The following is a 22,900-nucleotide window of genomic DNA, read 5'->3' as shown; positions in this document are numbered from 1 at the left end:
GCATTTTCAGAAGTAGTTTTAACAGGCTTGGATGATGGAACGGAAACCACAGGTGACGAGAAGCCATGGTCACGGATGACGCAGGGTCAAGTCTGGCTATTTAAGAGTATAGTGGTGACACAATTCATCAAGGGGGCCAGCAGGAAGCAATCGGATGAGAAAGACGCTGGGTTCCGTCTTGGGCACTGGGAGGAGACCCCAGCTGCCCATGTCTCTCAGGGCTCAAGCAGCAGCTGGAGCCTCCGCATGGAGGTGGTCACAGCAGGAAGAGTTGAGTAGGAGTGGCAGTAATACCAGCAGCCCTACTACGTGCCAGCCACTGTGCTAAGAACTTCACGCATCTCCCCTCTTCTAATCTTCACAGCTGCCCTGAGAGGTGGACATTCGTGTGCACGTTTGATGGATGAGGATGCTGCGGGCCCGCCGATCTGCCCGGCGACCCCACAGCAGAGCCCGCACTCAAACCCACGCATAGGAGGGCTTTTCCCACTAATTCTCTTTTCTGTTAACAGAAGCTTAAAATATACCAGAAGTCCAGAGAGAACACGTCTTAAGATGTCTTAGTTATGGAGCATCTGGTTATTGCTCGAAACTTCCAAGGAAACTTCTGCAAAAGGAAGAAAGTTTTCTTCTTCTGAAAACGTATTTCACATGTTTTCCAACTTACAATTACAGCCTGTTGAGGGTTTTTTCCACACATTGAGTCTTCTCTCCCAATAGGTGAGAAGCTCAAGGAAACCAGAACAAGCCACATAATTTCCCCACAGCAAGGACCCAACACGCTTGCACACAGTCAGTGCTCAGCAAACGCTCTGGGATGAAAATACTGACTGTCAGTCACCCCAAAGCCATTGGGACACTGGTAGTGGGAGGTGACCCAAACCCCCACAGGTGGGAAAAAGTCAAGCCCAGATGGACAAGCACTCTTGAAAGATGGCGGACAAGGGGCAGGTGAATTTGGGTGGACGGGCAGATCAATATGAGGAGACACACCAAACTTTCCTTTCCCACGTGGCTTGCTATGAAACAGAATCTGCAAACTGATTGGCCCATGGGCCAAATTCAGCCTACCCATGTGTACTATTTGGCTTGCAAATGGTTTTAATTTGTTATTATTTTAATTGGTTGCTATCTTTTAAAATGTGAAAGGTTCCACATAGAAATCTGGATTTCTGGAGCTGACCCCATGGCTGAGTGGTTAAAACTCCACGCGCTCCACTTTGGTGGCCTGGGTTCGTGGGTTCGGATGCTGGGCGTGGACCTACTCCACTCATCAGCCATGCTGTGGAGGCATCCCACATACAAAGTAGAGGAAGACCGGCAAGGTGTTAGCTCAGGGCTAATCTTCCTCACCAAAAAAATTCTAGATTTCTCTAAGCAGCCCCCATACTTTTCAGTTGCCCCCACCCCATGCTCCTCCCCAGTATGTCCTTGTCAGGCCCCACCAGCATGTATGGGGCAGCCTCAACTAAAGACGGTGCCCAGGGTAGGGCTGTGGGGCCAGGCTGGGTCTGAGCTCCCCCCTCATCAGGATGCCGGGCTGCCTGTACTCACCAGTGCTCAGGGTGGTGAACTCCAGGAAGCGGTACTCATAGGCCACATCGATCTTGGTCTCCACCTGAGGCCTCTTCAAAGTCGAATAGATATTTCCGGGCCGTTTGTCATCGCGTTTCTCTAACTTGTTCAATCCACAACCCATCTCAGCAGCTGTTGGAAAAGGGAAAGAAAGGAGCAGGGTGTGATTTTTTTTCTTCTGAGACTTTGTTTTTAAACAACACAGGATAAGAGACCCCATACTTCCCTTGAAGAATTCATAAAGGGCCTCAGGCTTCATGAAATCTAGAGTATACGTGAATATATGACCGGAACACCAGAGGAACTCTGCTCGATAGCAGGCCGGCTTCTGTTGCTGGTAAGATACCATCATCAGCCATCCTGTGATTTTGAAATGATACCAAAACCAGACCTGCCCTATATGTTTCTTTCCCTCCCTAGTCAGAGGAAAATAGTACCTCAGAGCACCTCAGTTCCGCTATAATCTGTAAACATGATTAAAAAATGGGATCTAACAAGCAATCCAGTGCATTAGGATGTCAGCCCATCTGAAAAAAAAAACAGGAGGTGTGTCACCTTCGTGGTGGTTGCTAAGAGAGAATAATAAGTTGTTGTTACAATTTCCAAACTCCAAAGTCCTTTCTACCCTCAACAGTAATTATTTAGACAGGAATTTATATTCATAAAACATCTCTGAAAGTAGATGGTAGTATTTTTGTGGGCCTCGTCTGAACGTCCCCCTTTTATGCTTTTTTAGACCAAACCACAGGAATAATAGCCTGCTTCCACGCTCTCAGAGAGTCATTTTAGACCAAATGAAAACGGCTGAACACTACTAGCAGAGCCAGAGAAATTGGAAGCAGAAATCTATGTTCATTAGAGCGAAGATCTGTGGCTACTTTGAAAAGAAAATGGAGAAATGTTTAAAAAATGTGCATATTCGGGTGGGCTGAGCTTCTGGTCTTCCCAGGGAATTAAAAACAATGAATGTTCTCTGTTTATTTAGGCAGAATGACATTCACGAAATGACTTTCTACCCCTCCCCAGACTCCAGTGGAAGATATTTTCCTTTGGAGCACTGAGCGTGACCAATACCCGCCCCCTCTCCCGGGGTACCAGTGCCGCCATCAGAACATATTTCACAAAAATATTAACTGGCCAAGAATACCACAAACAGAAACGTGGAGACCACTTCCTTTTCGAGATAAGAATTTCCTTTGGCTCAATTCATTCACAAGGTACCCGGCTTCCTACGGCAATTTGGCAAGCTCCAGAAAAACAAAATGAACCTCAAAAAAGCAATGAGGGTGTGGGCGGGGGGGGGGGGGGGGAGTGGAGGAGGGTGATGTGGCAACAACCACGTTATACTTTTCCGTAATTAAAAAAAGTCTGGAAGGATGGATGAGAACAGGAAGGCTTACTTATGCCTTAATAAGGGAACATTAGTGTCCAAAGGGCCGGAGCAGACATGATTTATGTGCAATCTGCATGAACTGATTACTTGTACAATCGTCTGTGGCTCTGCAGATATAAGAGCTGATTTGTACAGGGGCCGTCCATGTAACTGCTGAAAAGCAGGCCAGCTGGCCTCCGCTGGGGCAAAGCAGAAGAGAAGTAGACAGGGGAGGCTCCCAAATACTGGGGAACAGGTAATCGTGGCGAGATGAGTATTATTACCGCTAGAACAGAACTGGACATCACCCAGAGGCTCACCACGTCACTCCCTCAGGGGACCTCCAGGAAAAAAAACCTCTTCCTCAAAAATCCTCCCAACCCTGCTATCCTACTAGGTAAGTTGTAGCATTAGAGATTCATTCCTTTGAAATCAGCATTGCCCTACCTCAGCATCTTCTTTGAAACCACAAATATCTCCATGGGTAGGGTAACAAACCAAGCTCCTGGTAGCCACTAACACTTTAGTATGATTTAACTTCTTTTATAAAGGACAGGTTCCCGGACAGCAGAAAAAAACGAGAAGAGGATTACCAGGATGAATAAGAAAGACTCAGAAAAGGTTGTGGGGCATAAAGGTGGGGGTGGGGGGTGCCAAGAAGCATTAGAAAAACTCAATTCACAACTTTGAGTTACAAGTTTCAATCAGACTGTCCCAAACTTGAGGTCTCCATCCAAGTTCACCCCAAATGGCACCCTGCTTGTTTCACAGGACATGATGAGGCTCCAGGCAAATCATCTATGTGATCAGACACAGAAAAGATAAACAGTACCAGCCAGCAGCAAAACTGTAATATCAGTGAATCCTTGAGGTCTCAATCCTTAGAGATTCATTTCTTTGACATGTATGCCACCCTGGTTAAGCAACTGCTTAAAACACAGTTGTCTCTGGGAAGGGAGACACACGAAGCAGTTGCTGGCCACCCAAACCTTATGTGAATTTGTTCCTCTTACTGTTTTGTGTTGAGGGCCCTACCTTGCAGGCTACTGGCACATGTGCATTCCTTTGAGTTCCTTCTTGCATCCTCCTACCAATCCCCACCCTGTCAAAATAGGAAAGACTTTATATCACTCCCAAAATATCTACGACAGTCCCTACTATGCTCAAACAAGTCAGAAAAATCTAGCTTACAAAAAGGAGGAACAATAAGATATAATAGTGCCTTACATTATTGCAGAGTTTTGTCAACTTCGCTGTTCACTGTGCGAGGTTCCCAGACCAGGCTCCCATCAGAACCCAGCAGGAGGCTGGGGCAAGGGGTGGGCGCGGCCTGTGAGAGCGGGGAGCGTGGGAGGCAGGGGAAGAGTGGAGGGAGACCCTCTGCTGGATGCAGGCAGATGAGCCAGGCGTGGCAGCACACCCCTCTTGCTGACATTCAGGGAGCGTCTCAGTGGAAGCACATCCCCTTCAGGGGCCCAGGTCTTTTGTAGGGCAGAAAGTAAATGGTAAGTGTGACAGTTTTTAAATGTGGCCCCAAAATCCTTTGACACTCCTGCCATCGAGAGGTGGGGCCTATGCCACCTCCCCTGAACCTGAGTTCTGTGACAAGTGGACCAATAGAATATGCAGGACAATGCAGTGCCAGTTTTTGGACCCGGGCCCTAAGAAACGGGGAGCATCCACTGCCTGACTCTTGAGACGCCTGCCCTTGGAACCCAGCCACCATGCCATGAGGAAGTCCAAGCAGCCCCAAAGAGGGGCCCATGTGGAGAGGAACCAACAGCTGGCACCAACTTGCCAGCTCTCCTGCCAGTGAGCCATCGCGGAAGTTGAGCCTCTGTCTCAGGCAAGCCACTGACACCATGCAGGGCAGAGACAGGCTGCTCCCACCGAGGCTGCCCAAACCGCAGATTCCCGGAGCAAGATACACCACTGCCGCTGTTTTGAGCCTCTAAGTTTTGGGGTGGTTTGTCACACAACAGGTAACTTACACACCGAGTTTGCTCAAAATGACCATGGCCTGCTGTCTCCTCTGTCGGGCACCAGTGGTGGTTGGCCTGCATTTAGGGGCCCTGTTTTAGCCATTCACCCTCGGAAGGACATCTGAGTTATTTCCAGTTTGGGTTGGTTCGAATGAAGTGCCTATAAACACTCACGCAGAGGTTTTACGAGGACACAAGTCTTCATTTCTCCAGGTAATAACTAGGAGTGGGGTTGCTGGGCTGAACGGCGAGTGCAGGGTCCTGCTACTGAACAACACTTCCCCTTACACACTCAGGGTGGCCAGATGCTGACCCCACGAGAGACACGTGGAAGGTGAGACCCTCCGAGAGACCAATGGGCTAGCCCCCTCACCTCCTGCTCATCCTGGGGCATCGGCTCACTGGATGAAGCATGAGCCGCGGTGCTATTCGTGGCTATTTCTCCTTTCGTTGTCTATCTTGGAAAGGACACCTGCCAAAACTCACCCATATGTGATGATATTTTCCCAGGACTTTTCTGTGCTCCATCCGAGCCCTACAGCCCTGCCCCTCCAAATCCCTATGGCCCCTCCACACTGACGCCTAATGGAAATCAGGTCCCCATTCCTATGGTGAGAAAGCGGGAAAAGAGCCAACATACACTTACAGGTCTCTAGCAGAAACTGGGTAAAAGGAATGAGGAACTGGATGCTGACTAAGCAGGAAAATAAGGTAATCACTGGGAGGTTCTGAGACCCGACTGCAAGGAGAGGATGTTAGACGTTGCAGATGACCAGAAAGCAAAGATCCTTCAAATGGTGACATTCTGGAAAATCAATTCTTTCTGAATCAAACCTAGAATGGGGTGTGTCACTGATGTATGGTGGACCAGCTTCATGCAGGAACCATCAGCTCCATGACTGTTCCTTCATGGAACCTTCCATGAGGAAGGGCACCCACATTCCAAATTCATGCATTCATTCATTCAACACACATTTAGTAAGATCTGTTTTGAGTCAGGCCCTCAATTAGGAAATAAAAAATGGGAAGACTACACCCTACCCTCAGATCACAGGTGAAAGGAGGAGAAACATAATGGACAGACACACACAGTGCAGTGGGGCTGGCTGTTCTAGAAGTTTGGGCAGAGTACAGGGCCTTCAGGGGAAACTGCTGTGATAGGAAACAGAGAGCACCTCACCATAGACGTTGTTCCAGAAAAGGCTGATCAGAGATGGGGCACGATGCCCTGTGTCATTTTAAATGTCGAAATTTTTAAACGTTTATTTTAAAAGTATTTCTAATTGGTTTCTGAAATGCTTCCGGAGATGCCCATAAAAAACACTGGAAAACCACTTCAAAAAGGATCACTTCCTTAAAAGGTTATTTTTCAGCTAGGGTTTATAAAAATCTCAGCTTAAAGGTTCATTTTTACTATCAACTAGCATGCACATATTTAAATAATGGGGGCAACACATGTAGTTATATTTTCAAATACAAATTAGCTTCATTAAGAGTGAGGCTTCATCTTCCACACTTGCTGCTAATCTCAGGCAGACTGTAAAGCTAATTTTAACAGTTGTCAACAGCTCATGACAAGCAACCAGAGATGGGGCAATTATATGCAATGATGCTGGATCAGCTGGCACACTTATTTTTTATTTCTACACTCAAATCCCATATCTGAAGCCTCGAGTATGTTTATTACATCGTTCCAGCACCCCAAGTAAGAACTGAGGATCCAAATTAAGAAGTTTTTACGTGAGAGGGACATCTCTCAACCAGGAAATGTAAATGAAAACTTGAAAATCAGTCCACTATTCAGATGGTGTCAAATCTTGATATCCTGCAAACATAATCTAAGACAGAAACCCAAGGATAACTAAAATTTACCCGGTTGAAAGTGTTCCTGATTCGCTGCCACATAAAAAGCAATCTCTATGAACCAGTAGTTGTCTGGTGCCACTTTCTTTAAGTGTCTATGTGTGTATCTGCATGTAAAAATCCACGTTCTTTTCTTAACTGGCAGGACACAGACCATAACGTTCACAGAACCTCCCTCCGGGTCATGAGAGTGTAGATGACATTCTCTTTATAGTTTTCTATATTTTTCAAGTTTTCTGTGTGGCGCATGCATTATTTTTCTAGTTGAAACCAACAGGGAGTGTCATAGCTAGCCTGCAACGTGGTCCTCAATAATCCTCTTGGTATTCGTAAGTGGTCCCCGCCCACACTGAATAGGGCTGACCTATGCAGCCAGTAGGATATTGTAGAAATGACAAGTGTGATTTCCACGGCTGGCTTATAGGAGACACTGCGATTTCTACCGCACTTTCTCTTGGATTATGCACTCTGGGGGCACCCAGCTGCCATATTATGAGGGCGCTCTATTAACCCTACGGAGAAGTCCCCAGGGTAGGGAACTTCCACCTCTACCCAACAGCCAGTACTAACTCAACACCCATGTGGAAGTGGATCCTTCGCTCTTTCACAGTCTTCAGCCCAGCCGACATCCTGAGCAAACCTCAGGAGAGCCCCAAGTCAGCGCCACCCAGCTAAACTGCTGCCGGATTCCTAACTCAAGAAACCCGGCGAGATAAACGTTTATTGTTGTTTTCAGCTGCCAAGGCTAGGAGTCATGTGTTGCATGGCAAAAGATAAGGAATAAAAGGGATATTTAGATAATCAAAAGAAAACACCCGCTTAGCACCCACACCCACCCCCACGTCTCAGTGGATGTCTGACCCAGACGACCTTTCTGCTCTCCTACTGGTCTCCATCACAACCAACCTTAACGAAAAACAGTTCCCCTTCAAAAGAACTTTGCTACTCAGAGTGTGGTCCTCAGACCAGCAGTACTGGCCTCCCCTGGGAGCCTGTGAGAAATGCAGAGCTCAGGCCACACCCAGGCCTGCGGAACCAGAATCCGCATTTGAACGACAAGAGATTCATTCAAGTTTGAATCACAGTCAAGTGTGAGAAACCCTGGGGATGGCCATGGCTCCCCATCTTGGTTGCACACTGGAATCATCTGGAGAACTGTCTTAAGGTCCTGATGCCTGGGCATTTTGGGGTGGGGCCCAAGCATCAGGATTCTTTAAAACCCCCTAAGTGATTCTAACTGGCAGCCAGGGTTGAGAATCAAGGTTGGAGGAGCAAACCGTCTTTCCCGGGTCCTAACCCCCTCCAATCTCCTAACACCAGGCCTCAGCAGGGCCCAGGATCTTTCTTAAGCCTCTTAACCAAGGCTAAGAACGAAAGTCCAGAAGAAGGAGGCCCTGCTGACCCCCTGGTTCCACACCCACCACCTCCTGAATCTCCTTGTACCTCAGACACTCCCCTCCCAGGCTCTCTGCTGTCCTCCCCAACACGGCGGCACCTCTCAGTTTCTAACCCCAGCCCTCCTCTCTCTCTCGGTCTCTTACAACTATTTTCATTACAAGCCACTGCAAACATATGGATAAGGAGAGAAAATGAGACATCTACATACCAACTACCTGCATTTAACTGCTTACATTTTAATTTATTTGCTTCACGTCTTTTATTTTTGAAGAAATCTGACTTTTTGGATACGGCTTCATGCCCATCCCTTTCTTCCCTATCTTCTACCCCACTCTCACTCTTTTACAATCTGAGAAAACCCCCCGAGCAATATATGGCGAGGGTTCCGAGACGCCCCCCGTCCACGGCACCCTTTAGGCTAACAGCAATACACACGGTTCTATTTATGAAGTAGTCAAGTCCAAACAACTTAATAATTATGTCCTAACAACTCAGTAGCCTTTCGAAAAACCAGAACACCTACATTGAAAGAAAAAGTCTTCTTCCTTCACTCTTAAATTACCATAGTTACTTCCTAATGGGATGCGTGCCTCTGCTCGGCACAGAACAACTTCTCAAACCCTGGATTGGACACCACCACTCTCATTTCCTGTTTCATAATGATTTCTGAGCAACCACCCCAAACCCAGCTTTGCAAAGATAGGACGTCATCAAAAGGACTATAGTGCTGGCTAATGCTGACACTGCGTGTGAACCACCTCCAGCTAGTGGCAAGTGTGGTATCTAACACGTCATGTACCACTGTGTTTCCCTCAAAAACACAAAATTTCCCCTGCCCCCGCACCCATGAGTTTGCTACAGTGCCTTGGGGTGCCTTAGTACAGAGTCTGGGAGCCACCAATATACGGTATTGCTGTGTATGCTCAAAAAGCTGCGTGATTGTATTGTCTTCCCCTTGGCTATCACATCCCTTCTCACTGGGCTCACTTTCCCTGCTCTAGGCGAAAATTCTCCAATCTCCCTCCAGCTGTCTTCTCTCCAACTCCAGGCAGACAGGCCTGAGGACCTGTTTCAACAACTTCACTTGGAACTTTCCTGGCACTTCCAGATGAATATACCCTAAAGGGAATTCAACGTCTTGCCCAACAAGCCTCTTGTTCCTCCCGCATTTCTTGCTTCTGTGGGTAGCATCACTGCCCTGGTAACATGCAGCCTCTAAACAGCAGGCATGAGCCTGCTCCTGCCGTCACCCTCGCCCCTACAAGTGACCAGGTGCAAAGTGATGGGGGCTGCTTTTAAATTCCCTCCCTTCATTCTCAGTACTGACCCGCCATTTCTAGACTGTCAAAAGCCTTCTTCACATCTGGCTTCCCCTAGTCTCTCATCTGTCTAATTCCTATCACCGGCTTTTGCCGGATTAACCATTCTGTACCACACAAGTGGCTCCAAGAGCATAAATCACATTCGCTGCCCAGCTTGGAGTCCTTAACCTCAACCTCACCCCAACCTCCCTCCTCCCCAGGCTCGTCTCCCCTGCATGGACCCCACAGTCAGGTCGGACTACGCCAGCACTATCTTTTTCAAACATCAAGCACCCTCCAGACACCATTCCTTTACTTCCACTGGACCCTCCATCCGACACTCCTTTCCCTTCCATCTTGACCCTCTGTATTAGGGTTCGCCAGAGAAGCAGAAGCAACAGAATAGGGTGTGGGTGTGCCTATAAACAGATATCTACATAGAGAGAAGGCCAGCAAATTTGTTTAAGGAATTGGCTCATGTGACTGTGGGAGCTGGTAGGTCTGAAATCTGCAGGGCAGGCCAGCAGGCCAAAGACACAGGGAAGAGCTGACGGCACAGTACTGAGTCCCAAGGCAGCTGGAGGCAGGATTCCCTCCTCCTCGGGAGATCTCAGTCTTTCCTCGTAAGTCCTTCAAGTGACTGGATGGGGCCTGCCCATATGATGGAGAGTGAGCTGCTTTACTCCAAACTTACTGATTTAAATGTTAATCGCATGTAAAAAAAAATACCTCACAGCAACACCGAGACTGGTATTTGATCAAAAACTGGGTCCCAGAGCCCAGCCAAGCTGACGCAAACTTAACCATCACACCCTCCTTTACTGAGCACTTAGGATGTGCAAGGCACTATTCTCAATGTGGGGACACCAAAGGGAAACGAGAGACAGCAAAGAAGAGCCACCCTGCCCTGTGGACCTTACCTCCAAGAGCAGAGAAACAGACAACAGACAAATAAAATCATAAAAGAAGTTCAAGTTTAAAAGCATGTCAAATAAAGAAAAATAAGGCAGGGAGGAGGGGTAGCAAGTACGAGGAAGTAGGCACAATTTTAAAAAACAGGGTGATCAGGGAAGGCCTCACCAAGAGGGTGACGTTCAAGCAAAATCCTGAAGAAGGTGACAGAGGGAGCCACAGGGTACAGGGACGGTGTATCAGGCAAGGTGGCGGCAGATGCCAACAGGCTGGAACATTCCAGGACCTGCCTGGTGAAGTGGGGGGCCTTCAGGAAGGCAGCACATGAAGTCCTAGAGCTGTGGGGAGCAGACTGCAGCCGGGCGGGCCAGGGCATCGACTCTGGCTTCCCCCCGAGGGAGATGGGGGCCCCGGGGAGGTTCTGAGCCCGGGGGAGACATGATCACTCTGGCCATGGCTGACCGTGAGAGCGGGGAGACCAGACAAGGATGAGGTGTGCACGGCGGTCAAATTCTAGAGAGGTTTTGAAAGTAGAAAATAGGATTTACTGGTGGTTTGGAAATATGGCATGAGAAAAAGAGGGCATCCAAGACTCCTCTAGGGTTTGTGACCTGAGCAACTGCAAGGCTGCAGCAGCCACTTCTTGACATGGGGATGGCAGTGGGAGAAGCAGCTGGGCCAAGGAAGACAGCAGTTTGTTTTAGATGGGTTAGCTCCGGCCAAGAGGAGGTGTGGGGTGGGCAGCTGGGTGGACCAGTCCGGAGTTCAAGGGAGAGCTCTGGAGCTTTAGGAACACCTCATCTTCTACGTGACAGCAAAATTCTGGAAGGCAGCAATCACATCTTCATCCCTAACAGCAGTGACCCCAACACCCTGGCCCAACAGACGCACTATAAATACCTACTCAGTCAACATCCTTCAGGAGCAGGAAAGACACATTATCTGTAAAGGATGGAAAAGGGCCTTGGAAATATTTGCCTGTCGCTCTCAAGTTCACCTTCTTAACAGCATAGCACACGGGTCGGGTGCACAGGCTCTGGAGCCAGATCACGTGGGTTCAAATCCCGGTGTCTACTTCCTAGCGGTGTGACCTTGAGGAAGCCACTTAACCTCAGTTTTCTCACAAATAAAATGGAGATAAATGCAGAATCTACTTGTAGGGCAAGGATTAAAGATGTGAATATTTAACAGGGCTTGGACGAGCTCAGCCCCATAGAAAAGGCAGTATAAATGTTAACCGTGTTAGTACTGTTACTAGCATTACCTGTGATCCACTATAAAGATTTCTTTTAACCTGCCTATAGCTATAATTACAACACACTGAAAAGGGTGCTTATAAGGTGTCCCAAGACCCGGGAAACATCCCAGAAGACCTCTCTAAATTAAAGAAATGTTTAAGTGAACAGTCTGATTTCCTGTACTTTATATTTCTGAAATTTGGCAATACATGATATGGTGATGTTCCATTAACCAGAGTCTGTGATTAACCTAATCTCTTCTCATCAGACTTCATGGATAAGGTCTATCACAACAACTTCTCCAAATGTGAGGCATTTGGGAGCTATTCCACAAAACTCGAAGGATTCCTCAGGAGGTACGTCCTCAGGGTGAAATACAAAGCAGGGAATTTCAAAACAGACACACACACTCACACACACAATGGAAGCTGATAATGCCCTGCAAAGAATAAATGCTGACAATTAAGGGGGTCTGCCTATGGAACAACAAAATGGGACACTTTAGTTGTAAAAGCCAAGGAAAGTTGTCAGTGAAGTGCAGCGGGCTTCCTGGTTGGAAAAGTCTGGAAACATCCAACAGAGTTTCATAAAGTAGCGTAAGAGTTGGTCAGACTCACAAGGAGCAAAACACAGCTGATGCTGACTTTCCACCTCTGGCTGGGCCCGGTTCCCAGTGGAGGGCTGGTGTCCCCTCTCCGTTGAACCCGACTCTGGAGTAGTGTACACCAGAGAAGAGCGGACAGCCGCGGCACCATCCCCCCATCATCTTGCACAACCAAGACACAGAACTGCCGGCCCTCTCCAGCACTCCCTACCCCACTGGGCAGCCCAGACCTAGGAAAACCCCAAAAGGAAGCAGTCAAGTACCCCTAAGGGCAACTCCTCCACCCCAGTCTTGGCAGGTAGCCATCAGGCGTAGAATGTGACCTGATTTTCTAGCTCTTTGGTTCTGGCCCCGCTGAGAGCGATTTTTCTTTCTGAATTCAGCCCAGGTAGGGAGTAAGTCACACAATTGCATATTTAAAAGCTGAACGGAATTCTTATTTGAAGAGCAAGGAATTAACAGGGCTCAAGCAGTGGCCATCGCTTGCCTGCCGTACCGATCTTTTCAGAGAAAGCATCTTGGTAAAATACGTGATGATAATAAGGAAAGCCCCTTTGGGGACCCAGGAGAAAAGGGAAACGCAAATTTATGTCAAACACTGAACATGAATGAGAGGAAACATCACACACATACCAAAAAAAAAAAAAAAAAACCTTTAAAAGGTAAACATAAAAGAAAAACCTGGCTAAATTTATCTCTTTGTCAGTAAAAAACAGCCCAAGTCTTATCCAAGTAGGTTGTCAATTCTTAAACTGAAGGAAAAGAGAGAAACGCTCACTACAGAGTAGCACCATCAACCAGAACTTTCTGTGAGAATGAAATAGCCTACATCTGTGCTGTCCAATTCAGGGGCCAATAACCACACGCGGCTCTAGAGCACTTGAAAGGTGGCTAGTGAGCCTGAGCAAGTGCATGTTTAGTTTTATTTCATTTATTTACATTTAGACGTAAATAGCCACACGTGGCTAGCGGCTACTCTAGCCACAGACAGCTCAGCTACAGACACCAAACCAAACAGCAGACAATGTCTTTCCTTCCTACAATAAAATTACAATCGTAATCAGCCAATAATACCTTAAACTGTCACCAAAATTAGTGCTACTACACAGGCCCCAGCCACCCCAAACTCACAGAAAGCTTAAAAGAAACAGAAAAAGATAAAAGACTGAAGAAAGTGATTCTATTGTGTCATTTCTTGCACCTTTGCTTCGCCTATCCAGCTTAGATCCCTACTATACTACGGCTTCACGCATTTGGAAATCTGTGCTTGTAGACAGAATCCGCATTTGCGAAATCAGAACGTCACAATCTCTCCCCTTAACGTCTGGGAGATATGAAAACATGAACTTAGGGCAAGTTACTTAACCTCGCTAAGCTTCAGTTTCCTCAAGGCTAAAGTGCAGATAATAGTACTCGCCTCTCGTGAGGATTAAACTCAGAAAACGCAGATAAAGTGCCTAACAGCGCCCGGGAAAGAGTAAGCACTCAGCAAGTGATAGCTATAATTATTATTTTGTTAGTAACAATAGTGAAATTTATAATAAAATAAGAATGGTGCTGCTACAATGAAAGTTTACAGTTGGCAAAGTTTTCGGGGGACCAAACACTGTGAACTTGTCTCCCAGGCTACAGGAAAGTGGCCTCTAGTAAAATACACCTTGGGGCCTTGACATTTTGGCACTCGCTGTCACTCTCCAGAGAGGCAATCCCCCAGATGGGCACCATGAGTCACAAGAATCATTCAGCCAACATTTTCTGTGCCCCTGTACAATAAATGCACTGTACCAGGCTGTTGGATGAGAACTGTCCCCAAACACAGTGCAATGTCTCAAGTCTCTACACCACCTGTCATCTGACCCCAGCAATTCTTGGTCCCCACAGAGACACCTTGGCGAGATGTAAAAATCTCATCCTGGGGTCCCGCACAAGCAGGAAGGCTCAATTCCTGTTTCCTGGACCAGCCAAGACCAGGTTCAGCTGCTGGCCCACAGAAAGGACTACGGTGTAAGGGGACCTGCGGGAGACTGGCCCATTTTCCCAGGCAGGACAATAAGAGGGGTGCTGACAGGCCACGTTTCTCACTGACAGGCCAAATCACTTTAACAGTAAAGCTGTTCTCTGAGCCTTCAAAAAGCCAAATCTGATCTGCCTCCCAAAGCAAAAACAACCGCTTTCAGCAGCCAGCTGCCCAGGCCGGTGAAATCCAATGGGAATCTCCACCAAGTTCACATCCACCGGAGCAATACCCCAAGAATCCCCCAGGAGTTTCTAAGCAGAAGTTTAGTGGAATTCTGTGGGGCTTGGGGGTTATTTTTCTTCATACAGAAAGCACTCAATCAATCTTCTTTCACAACCAAGGGTACATTCCCCTATGGAATTCCCTTCTCTGAAGATCTCTAAAAATGAAATATTCGTCTATCATCTGCAATAGTTTTAAGCATAAACCCATTTACTGGCAGAGTCAGGGATTTCTCACAGCTCCTCCACCTATGAAAACAACACGTTCCAGACTGTCTCAGGTGGTCTCCATTTCTGGGTCCCTCTAGCTCCAGAACACTAGTCAAATCACGCTCTTGACTTTGGGATAGGAAAATAGGGTTATAGTATCTGGAATCTCATACTCGTATTCTTTGCTGGTGGGAGTGTAAAATGGTATAACCACTCTGGAAAAAGGTCTGGCAGTTTCTTACAAGGTTCACATACATCTCTTCTATGACCCAGCAACTCCACACTTAGGCATTTACCCCAAAGAAATGAGAACAGTTATCCCTAGGAAGACTTGTACACAAATATTCATAGCAGCTCTGTTCACAATACCCCCCAAAATAGGAGTAATTCACGTGTCCATCAACAGGGGAATATACTATATAAACAAACTGTGGTATGGACATATCCTGGAATATAACTCCACAATAGAAAAAGACCAAATTACTGGTACATACAACATGGATGAATCTCAAAACCATGCTGAGTGAAAGAAGCTTTACACAATACTATAGAATTCCACTTATACGAAGTTAAAGAACAGGCTAAACTAACTTAAAATGAGAAACCATCACAGCAGTGGTTGCCACTGATACGGTCAGGGCAAGGACTGACTGGGAATGAGGACGAAGGAACTTTCTGGGATGATGGTAATAGTCTCCATTTTGATAGAGACCAGGGTTACACAAGGTATAAGCATCTGTCAAAGTATTATGAAAATGGTGCTCTCAAGATTGGTGCATTTCACTATATGTACACAAATTTTACCTTAAGAAAATCATGAACATATACTGAACTCCAAATAATAAAACGTGTGCTGAAATGTTTAGGAGCGACCTGGACCAATGTCCATAATCTACTTTAAAACGCATAAAACAGTAAGTTGTACTGATGGATGGATAGAGGGATGAAAAGACGGATAGATGCACAATAAAGCCAGTATTACAAAATCACAGACTCTAGACATAGGTATTCGGGTGGTCACTCTTCTTACAACCTTTCTATATGTTTAAAATGCGATGGGCAGGGGAAAGAGTCACAGTTAGCCTACAAGTTAGAAATTTGGCAAGACACCCATGCCCACCAAGCCACAGGCCCACAGAGTTCCAATCCTGCTGAAAAGTGAAGACTGGAAGAACACAAGTAGCTTTACAGGAACTCACATCACTCATGCCAAAGATTTTCTGCCTGTTTCCCTGCAGACAAAGCAATTATTTGAATGGAAGCCAAAAATTCCTGCTCAAGAGGGAGAAAAAGAACTCAGTGACTTGTATGCCCAATTTGTTCTCTTTCAATTCCTGCACCAAATCTATTAGCCAACTGCACCACACTCCACTTCCATTTGCCCCAGTTCCATGCAGCCAAAAGACAAACAAAGGAAAACCAACCCAGGGACTTGTTACACAATGCAGCCAGAGGATGACGTCCAGGGCCAGAACCCCACTAAAGGCAAAAGAGGATGCAGAGCTGGGGCTGAGGTTAAAGTGATTTCACTGAGGTTAGCACACACATGCACCGAAGAGCCCCAACCAGCTTGTTGTTTAACCCCTTTGTGGGGTTTGGTGACATCTGGGGTCACTAGAACTTCATAGGGAATTCAGCTGTTCAGAGGTACAAATTAGGAGTCCCGGTGGCCAGGGACACGTGGGGTGCACAGCTCGCCCTACCACAGGCCCACAGGTCGCTCACATTACCCCGCCTTCCTTCCTGGCAGGGCCTCACTTATCCTGAGATGACACACTGTGGCAGTGGCTGAAGGAGCCTAGCCTGACTGCTCGTCCAGCATCTGAAAACAGCTGTACCAATTACAAGAAGGGACTGTTGCTGGAAACCAGGGCAGCCACTCAAACATCGGGATTTGTGCCAGACTTTTTTAAAAAATACTTTTGGTTTGTTTCTTTTTAAGCCTCCTAACAAACTCACTGACACCACCCAGCGTCCCTGGGGATCACCCACAACCACATAAGGGCAGCCCTGAGAGAGCAACCGGGAGGCAGCAGGGAGCGCGCCTGGGTCTAGCACCTTGGCCTCCACGCGGTTCTCGCTGCCAAAGACGGCGATACCCTAGGTGAAGGGCATCAGCTCTGGCTCCGGAGCGGGGTGCGTGTGCCTGACAACGCGGCTTCCTGAAATATACGCCGCCGCCACCCCGCCCTGATCCGCACCCACCCCGGCGTCCCTTGAGCCTAGGAAAGTGGGTTAGGACGGGGGAGGAAACCCCCTTACACAAGGGGAGATGCCCGGTTTCAGTGCCGGGGACTCTCCGCGCCCCGAGTTTCTGAGCCTCTAGAGGCTGCGGCGCTTCCTCTGAAAGCGCGGCACGTCTGCTCCCACCCATCCCGCACCCCTGTCCCGGCAACAAATCCACCTCCCAGGGCGCACGCAGAAGGGCTGCCGGAGCCGCCTCCACTCCACCCGACCCCAGCCCACCTCTCCCCTCCCCGCCCCAGCCTCTCGCCCTCCTGAACCTGGACTCCTTGGCCAGCTCCCGCCTGGTCTTTGTCGAGGACCCCCTGCAGCAGTGTCCTAGACCCACCTGTAGCCTTGAAGCTTCCTCTCCGCTTCCGTCCTAGGGGCCCCCGAGCCTGCAGAGCCCGTGACCCCCAACAGACTGCTCTAGGGTGCCTCTCCCCTCGGCGCGCCAGGGATGATTATTTTTTTGTTTTTCAAAAAAGTTGGCCCAAGACCTCTGTGTCCCATGAATCGCGGCCCGACCCCATCCAACCCGGCCTGGGGGTGCACGGGGCGGGGAGGTGGCCCTCTGGAAACCCTGACGCCTGGGAAGCACGCCCCAGCCCCGGCAACCTGCAGGGAGGCGTCACGCGGAGCTCCCCCGCCCCCCGGGGTCCCGGTCCGCTGGGCCAAACGGAGGGTCCCGTGCCCGCCCTCACCCCAAGTCGCGCGCTCACCTACCGTTCGGGACCAGCCGAGAAGAAGACGCGGGCGCGGGCTCCCGGAGACAGCGTGTTCCGCCCCGGGAGAAAAGTTTGTGCCATACAGAGGAGGCGGCGCGGGGAAGGCGTGGGCGCCAGCGGGTGGGGACCGGGGGGGGGGGGGGCGGCGCGGCGTGCTCGTGTGTCTGTCCCTCTCGCGACCGGTGCGTCCGTCCCTCCGCGGAGCCCGCGGCCGCCGCGCTCCCGCTCGCTGCGCCCTGAGCCCGGCGCGCTCCGGCTCCAGCCCCGACGCGCCCCCGCCGCCGCCGCGCGTCCGCCGGCTACACTTCCTCTTCCTCTGAACTCATGTGCAAAATATGCTGCGCTGCATCTTCTGGGGAGCCGCGCGGCCCCTGACAGCCGCCGCCGGAGCAGCCGGCCCGCCCCGCGCCCCCGCGCACCCGGCGCCCCCTCTGCGCCCGCGCCGCCGCCTCCACGCGGCCGGCAACCTGCGCGCCGCACACGCCGCCACCCCGCGAGCGGTCCTCGCTGCCCCTCCGCGCGGAGGTGCGAGGCTCGCAGACCCGTCCTCTGGACCCCTCCTGACCGAGCTTCTGTGCGTCAGGAGCGCGCGTGAGGGACTGGGATCCCTCCAAATTTGAGTGGGGTTGCTGAAGGTGCTGATGGCTAGGGGGTGCGAGGACCCTTAAGAGCGGACCATTCCTCCTCCCCATTCCACAGGTGGGCCCATCACCGGGCATCTAAGTTATTTCTTGGGAGTTAGTGCTTAGAAAGAGGGACAGTGCCACTGTCCCCTTTCCACTCTCTATTTCACCTACTTCAGGTGTCCAGAAGGTTTGAGAAGATCTAGGGAACCATCCTGGCCTGCAACGTTAGGCCACCCAAAGTGACAATCAAATCACATACATAAATAAAGCGCCAGGCCACGCCTGCGGTTAGTAAGGTGAAGACTTCAGGCAGTGAGCCCATTAGAAAGCCTTTGCTTCTTGGAACTTTTTAAACAAGGCAAAATTACAGTGTAGGGGTTAAGAGCAGGAACGAGAGAACCCAACAGTCAGGGTTGGCCTCCTGGCCGCCATACTTATTCCCTGTGTGACTTGGGTAAGTGACTTAACTGCTCTGGGCCTGTTTCCTCATTTGTTAACTATAGCTTCCTCATGGGTTTTGTATGTAAAGTGTTTCGGGAGCACAGTATGACTTAGCTCTTATCATTATTAGTATTAGCAGTAATAGTATTATAAGGGGACTGGAATAAGACAGCTGAAATTTTCTAATTAATTATCCGCATTTTCCATCGGGCAGAGGGAGACTTAGGGTCGAAGCCCAGAGGGTTCAGCCCACAGGAGAGCTGGTTGGGGCCCTACAGTGTTTTAATGACGTCCTTCTGGTCCTAATAGCACCCCCCAGGGAGTAAGGAAGCACTATTTTGTTTTCAGGAATTCCTCTTGTTACCACAGCTTCTCCGCGATTTTCTTCCTTGTTTTCTTTTTCCATAGCTATCCCAGTTCTGTGTTCCTTCCCCCTCCCCCACCACCCTTTTGTTTTTGTTTTTGTGTGCCTTTCACTTTCCACCCCACCACTTGCTGGCATCACTCACCACCAGCACCTCCAGTTTCCCCCGCTCTCTCTAGGCTTGGCTTGCCATCTGGGAGAAATTAGCAAGATTAGGTGAGGGCCCAAGCCCAGCTTCAGACGGTCGTGTGTGGGGACCAGTGCCCAGTGGCGTCACCCATGGTTTTGAACACCCACCTGTGAGGCCAAAAGCAGGGATCTTCATGTGATTTGTCTGCCTGAGGCCTCGAGTTATTGCAAGGCAGGGCCCATTTGGAATCTTTCTGATCCTTTCTGATCCTTACACTGTGGAAAGAAAATAACATTTATAGGTGTTAGCTGGTAGTTCAAAAGCAAGCATGGAGTATTGAAAAGAAGATAAAGAGAAAAGGGGGGAAAATAAAGCATAACATGATTGGGGGAGGAGGTTGATTTCTTTTAAGCAAATCATTTCCCCTCTGTAAAATTTTTGCACATAAATTTTTTTTAACACCAGGTCCTTGAGGTTAATAAGTTATTCTGATTGTTTCCATTTTCTCCCACTCAGCATTTTCCTGAGTACCGACAGAGTGTAAATGTCTTAACTATCTTTTCTCCCTGTTGGATCTTCATTTTTTAGGGTTTTCTAGAACTCACGGCCTTTCCCGCTAGATATTCTGACTCTTCTGACCTGGTACATAGTAGGTGTTCAATAAACATTTATGGGATAAATGGATGAGTAATTAGTGTACAGGTCTGTTAAGGCTCTGTGTAACCTACATTGAACGATTATCTGGAGTATTCTAATTCTCATTCACCTGGAATATCCAGTGAGGAGCCAATGTTGGGTTCATGTGTGTTGTGTAGAGGTCAACCTCGATTTTCCACTTGGCTGCCATGGACCCGCCAGCCAGGGGATGGACCCTGGGCAGCTGGGCCTCACCTCTGACTGACCTCGCCTACCCAGCATCAACCCCAAAGATGCCGGAACTGTATCCTGGTGGGTTACCTTGGCAACCTCACAATGTCATCTGTTAGAGTGTCCTAGGGCGGCAGCTTTTAATTCTATCACAGCAGTCTCATCGGGGGTCATGTAATAGTGCTGCTTTTCCTCTGCTCACACTTCCTCCCCCTATGATTTAACACTAAGTACTTGGGGAGGGAGCCGAACACGGGGAAATCCAAGCTATTACAGCACGACAGGTCACAGATGGCCCCAGAACTGGGATCCCGAGCGTTCCTGTCGATAAAACGCAGGCCTCAAGTTAATGGGGAAGCTGGTTCTCCTCATACCGCCCCCGTGGAAGGGAGAGGAGTTAAGCCAGCCTAGACGAGTGTAAGAAGCAGCCGTGGGCAGCCTGTACAATTCTTGTAAAAGCTCAATGGAAGGAGTCCCCCGCAGGAGCAATTCTCTCTCGTGGCCTCAGCAGCATTGCCCCACTCTGGAGATGATTAGGCCGTGGGTAGCAGCAGCCGGAGCAATTTTGCGGCATCCCAGCTCCGCTGAGGCTTGGAGGGAAGGAGAATCCCAGCTAACCCTCTATTCTACCCATCTTCCTTCCACCCCCAACTGTACGCCGCGATTTCACCATGCTCAGCCCCCCTCCTAACTTAGCTCAAAATAACTCAGTCCCCCATTATTTTGTAGACAGCAGTAATAACTTGTGCAGAAAACGGACCCATCAAAACCTTCGGAACCTGAAGAGCTCTTGTCCTAATTGTTTATTTGGTGGACCACGAAACCCGGGTGTCACACAGGGCAGTTGGAACAGCAACATATCAGGGCTGATGGGAGGGATAAGCAAAGTCATGTATGCCCTGGAGGTACAAGAATTAGTCATCTTTATCATCATGGTTAATATTTTAAGTGAGTTTGCAGCCACAGTGAGATCACAGTTTGGCCAACTGCTCCATACTAAATGGCTGCAGGAAACTGGCCCCGTGTAGGGCGACACTCATTCCTAGAAGGAGGCGTGATGGCAGGGGCCGGAGTTCTGTGCCCCAGAGCCAGTGGTTTCAGAGGAGCCGCCTACCCTTTGTTCATTGTGACAGGCACAGCCCTGACAGACACGCCCTGGGCAAGACTGCGGCACCCCTGGTCACAATGGAGCAGGGCACGTTTGTGCCAGTGTCTAAACATGCACTGGAAGCCCCTCGGCGGTGTGGGAGTGTGAATTGGGGTGGGGGCAGGGAGCCGTTAGGATATTTTACATGCACGCAGTGATTGGCCCAGGCCAGAGACTTTTGTCCAAAGTCTAGTCAAACTAATACTTTGCGAATGCCACCCACGGGCATCACCAATTTGAGGAAATGTTGGATGACTGCCAAATGTTCCATTCATCCTGTTACAAAAAAATATATATTGTTATTCTGCTCCTGATTCCACTCCTCATTTACCTCTGAATTCCCAGTCTGTCAGACACACAGTTCAGGGGAGCAGGGGCCCTCCTGTGGCTGAGATAGAATTTGCTCTCTGGAGCAAAGAGCCATGAGTCTAAATTCCAGGAATACTGTGTCTTCACACTGTTGTCGGCAGCTTGGTCCCCTCACGCAGCCCAAGGAACCCTCTGGCTTTCCCAAAACCCTTTCACATCCACACCCCTTCATTGGTTATTCCATTCATGGGGCATATCGACTTGCATTTATGACAAATTTTATTGCCAAAGATAGAATGTATATATATAAAGGAACCCTATATATTCCTAGGTGTCAAAAAACAGAGATCGTGGAACTAAATCATTAAATAAATGGTGGGATGATATTTTGATACATTAATTGATATGAATCCCCTTCTGCCACCACTCCTTCCCCTTCCCCCACTGTATTTCTTATTACGCTATACTGACTCCTCCCACCAATTTAGACAGTTAGAGAAGACATAGTTTGCCAAAGGGAGAGATATCATGACAATACCAGAAAAAAAAAAAAAAAAAAACCTCCAATTCTTGGCTTTTGAGTTTCAAAAGTCAAGGTCCAAATATAAAATGAAAAAGATAGGGAAAAATATGAAATCAAGTATAACTATTGTCCCCTAGCATGTCTCCTTTCCTTCCCCTACCCGCCCACTATCCCACACACACATACCTCCCAAGAATAGATTAAAGTTGCCTGATTGCAGCAGGGAGAGCCAGAGAGGATGTGTCCATAGGGAACAGTTGGTAGGACTCAGGGACTGACCAGAGCCAGAATTCAGAAAACCACCTCCCTCCAGTCACGAGAGAATCATCCATCCGTAATACTTGGGAACCCTGTGGACACCTGGACCACAACTCTTGGACCTTGTCAAGGTCCAAATATAAAATCACTATAGATCTTCAATAGAGGAAGGAAAAATGCTGTTCATCCTTCCCACCGACATTTGGCAATGAACTCTCATCAACAGTTCCAGAGCACGACCTGGGGACCATTCAGAAAGACTAGCTCTTATTCTGTGGGTTCAACCCTCATTTAACAGCATGAGGTGCCAGTAAGCTCTTGAGATGGAGAGTAGGGCCCTAGAACCCTGAGGGATAGTAAAAAGATCCTAGAGTACGAAAGCTGCTCCCACTTATTTCCCACCAGGCCTGTACTTAGGTGAGGCTGGGTGGACCAGTTCAGGATTTCCCTTACAGGCAGGACTGTGGTGATCATCAGGTCTGCTCCCCAAATATCCCTGGTCCTCTCCTTCTAGTCTTATGGTAGAATTGCTCTTCCTGGCTATTTGTGGTTGGGAGAGGCTATATGACTAGTTCTGGCCTACAAATTGTG

General features: G+C 48.7%; 1 protein-coding gene across 4 annotated transcripts in view; it reads right to left on the bottom strand.

The window, feature by feature from the left end:
• The window catches only part of RFTN1 (raftlin, lipid raft linker 1), a 197,882-nt gene extending 179,926 nt beyond the window's left edge, over window positions 1-17,956 (bottom strand). Inside the window, exons 1-2 of one of the 4 annotated variants that reach the window (XM_046676243.1) lie at window positions 17,639-17,956; window positions 1,555-1,707 (exon numbers count right to left, since the gene is read on the bottom strand). In XM_046676243.1, the coding sequence (XP_046532199.1) occupies window positions 1,555-1,699 (145 nt within the window). In that variant the 5' untranslated portion in view covers window positions 1,700-1,707; window positions 17,639-17,956. Of the gene's footprint in view, window positions 1-1,554; window positions 1,708-3,982; window positions 4,030-17,265; window positions 17,398-17,638 lie in introns of those variants that run through there. The other 3 variants (XM_046676250.1, XM_046676226.1, XM_046676236.1) reach the window with 3 other exon arrangements.
• Between the last annotated feature and the right edge of the window lie 4,944 nt (window positions 17,957-22,900).

This window comes from Equus quagga, chromosome 1, assembly GCF_021613505.1.
Source record: "Equus quagga isolate Etosha38 chromosome 1, UCLA_HA_Equagga_1.0, whole genome shotgun sequence".
Classification (NCBI taxonomy): domain Eukaryota; kingdom Metazoa; phylum Chordata; class Mammalia; order Perissodactyla; family Equidae; genus Equus; species Equus quagga.
The sequence above is the reverse complement of the archived record's forward strand: the minus strand, read 5'-3'. Positions and strand labels throughout refer to the sequence as shown.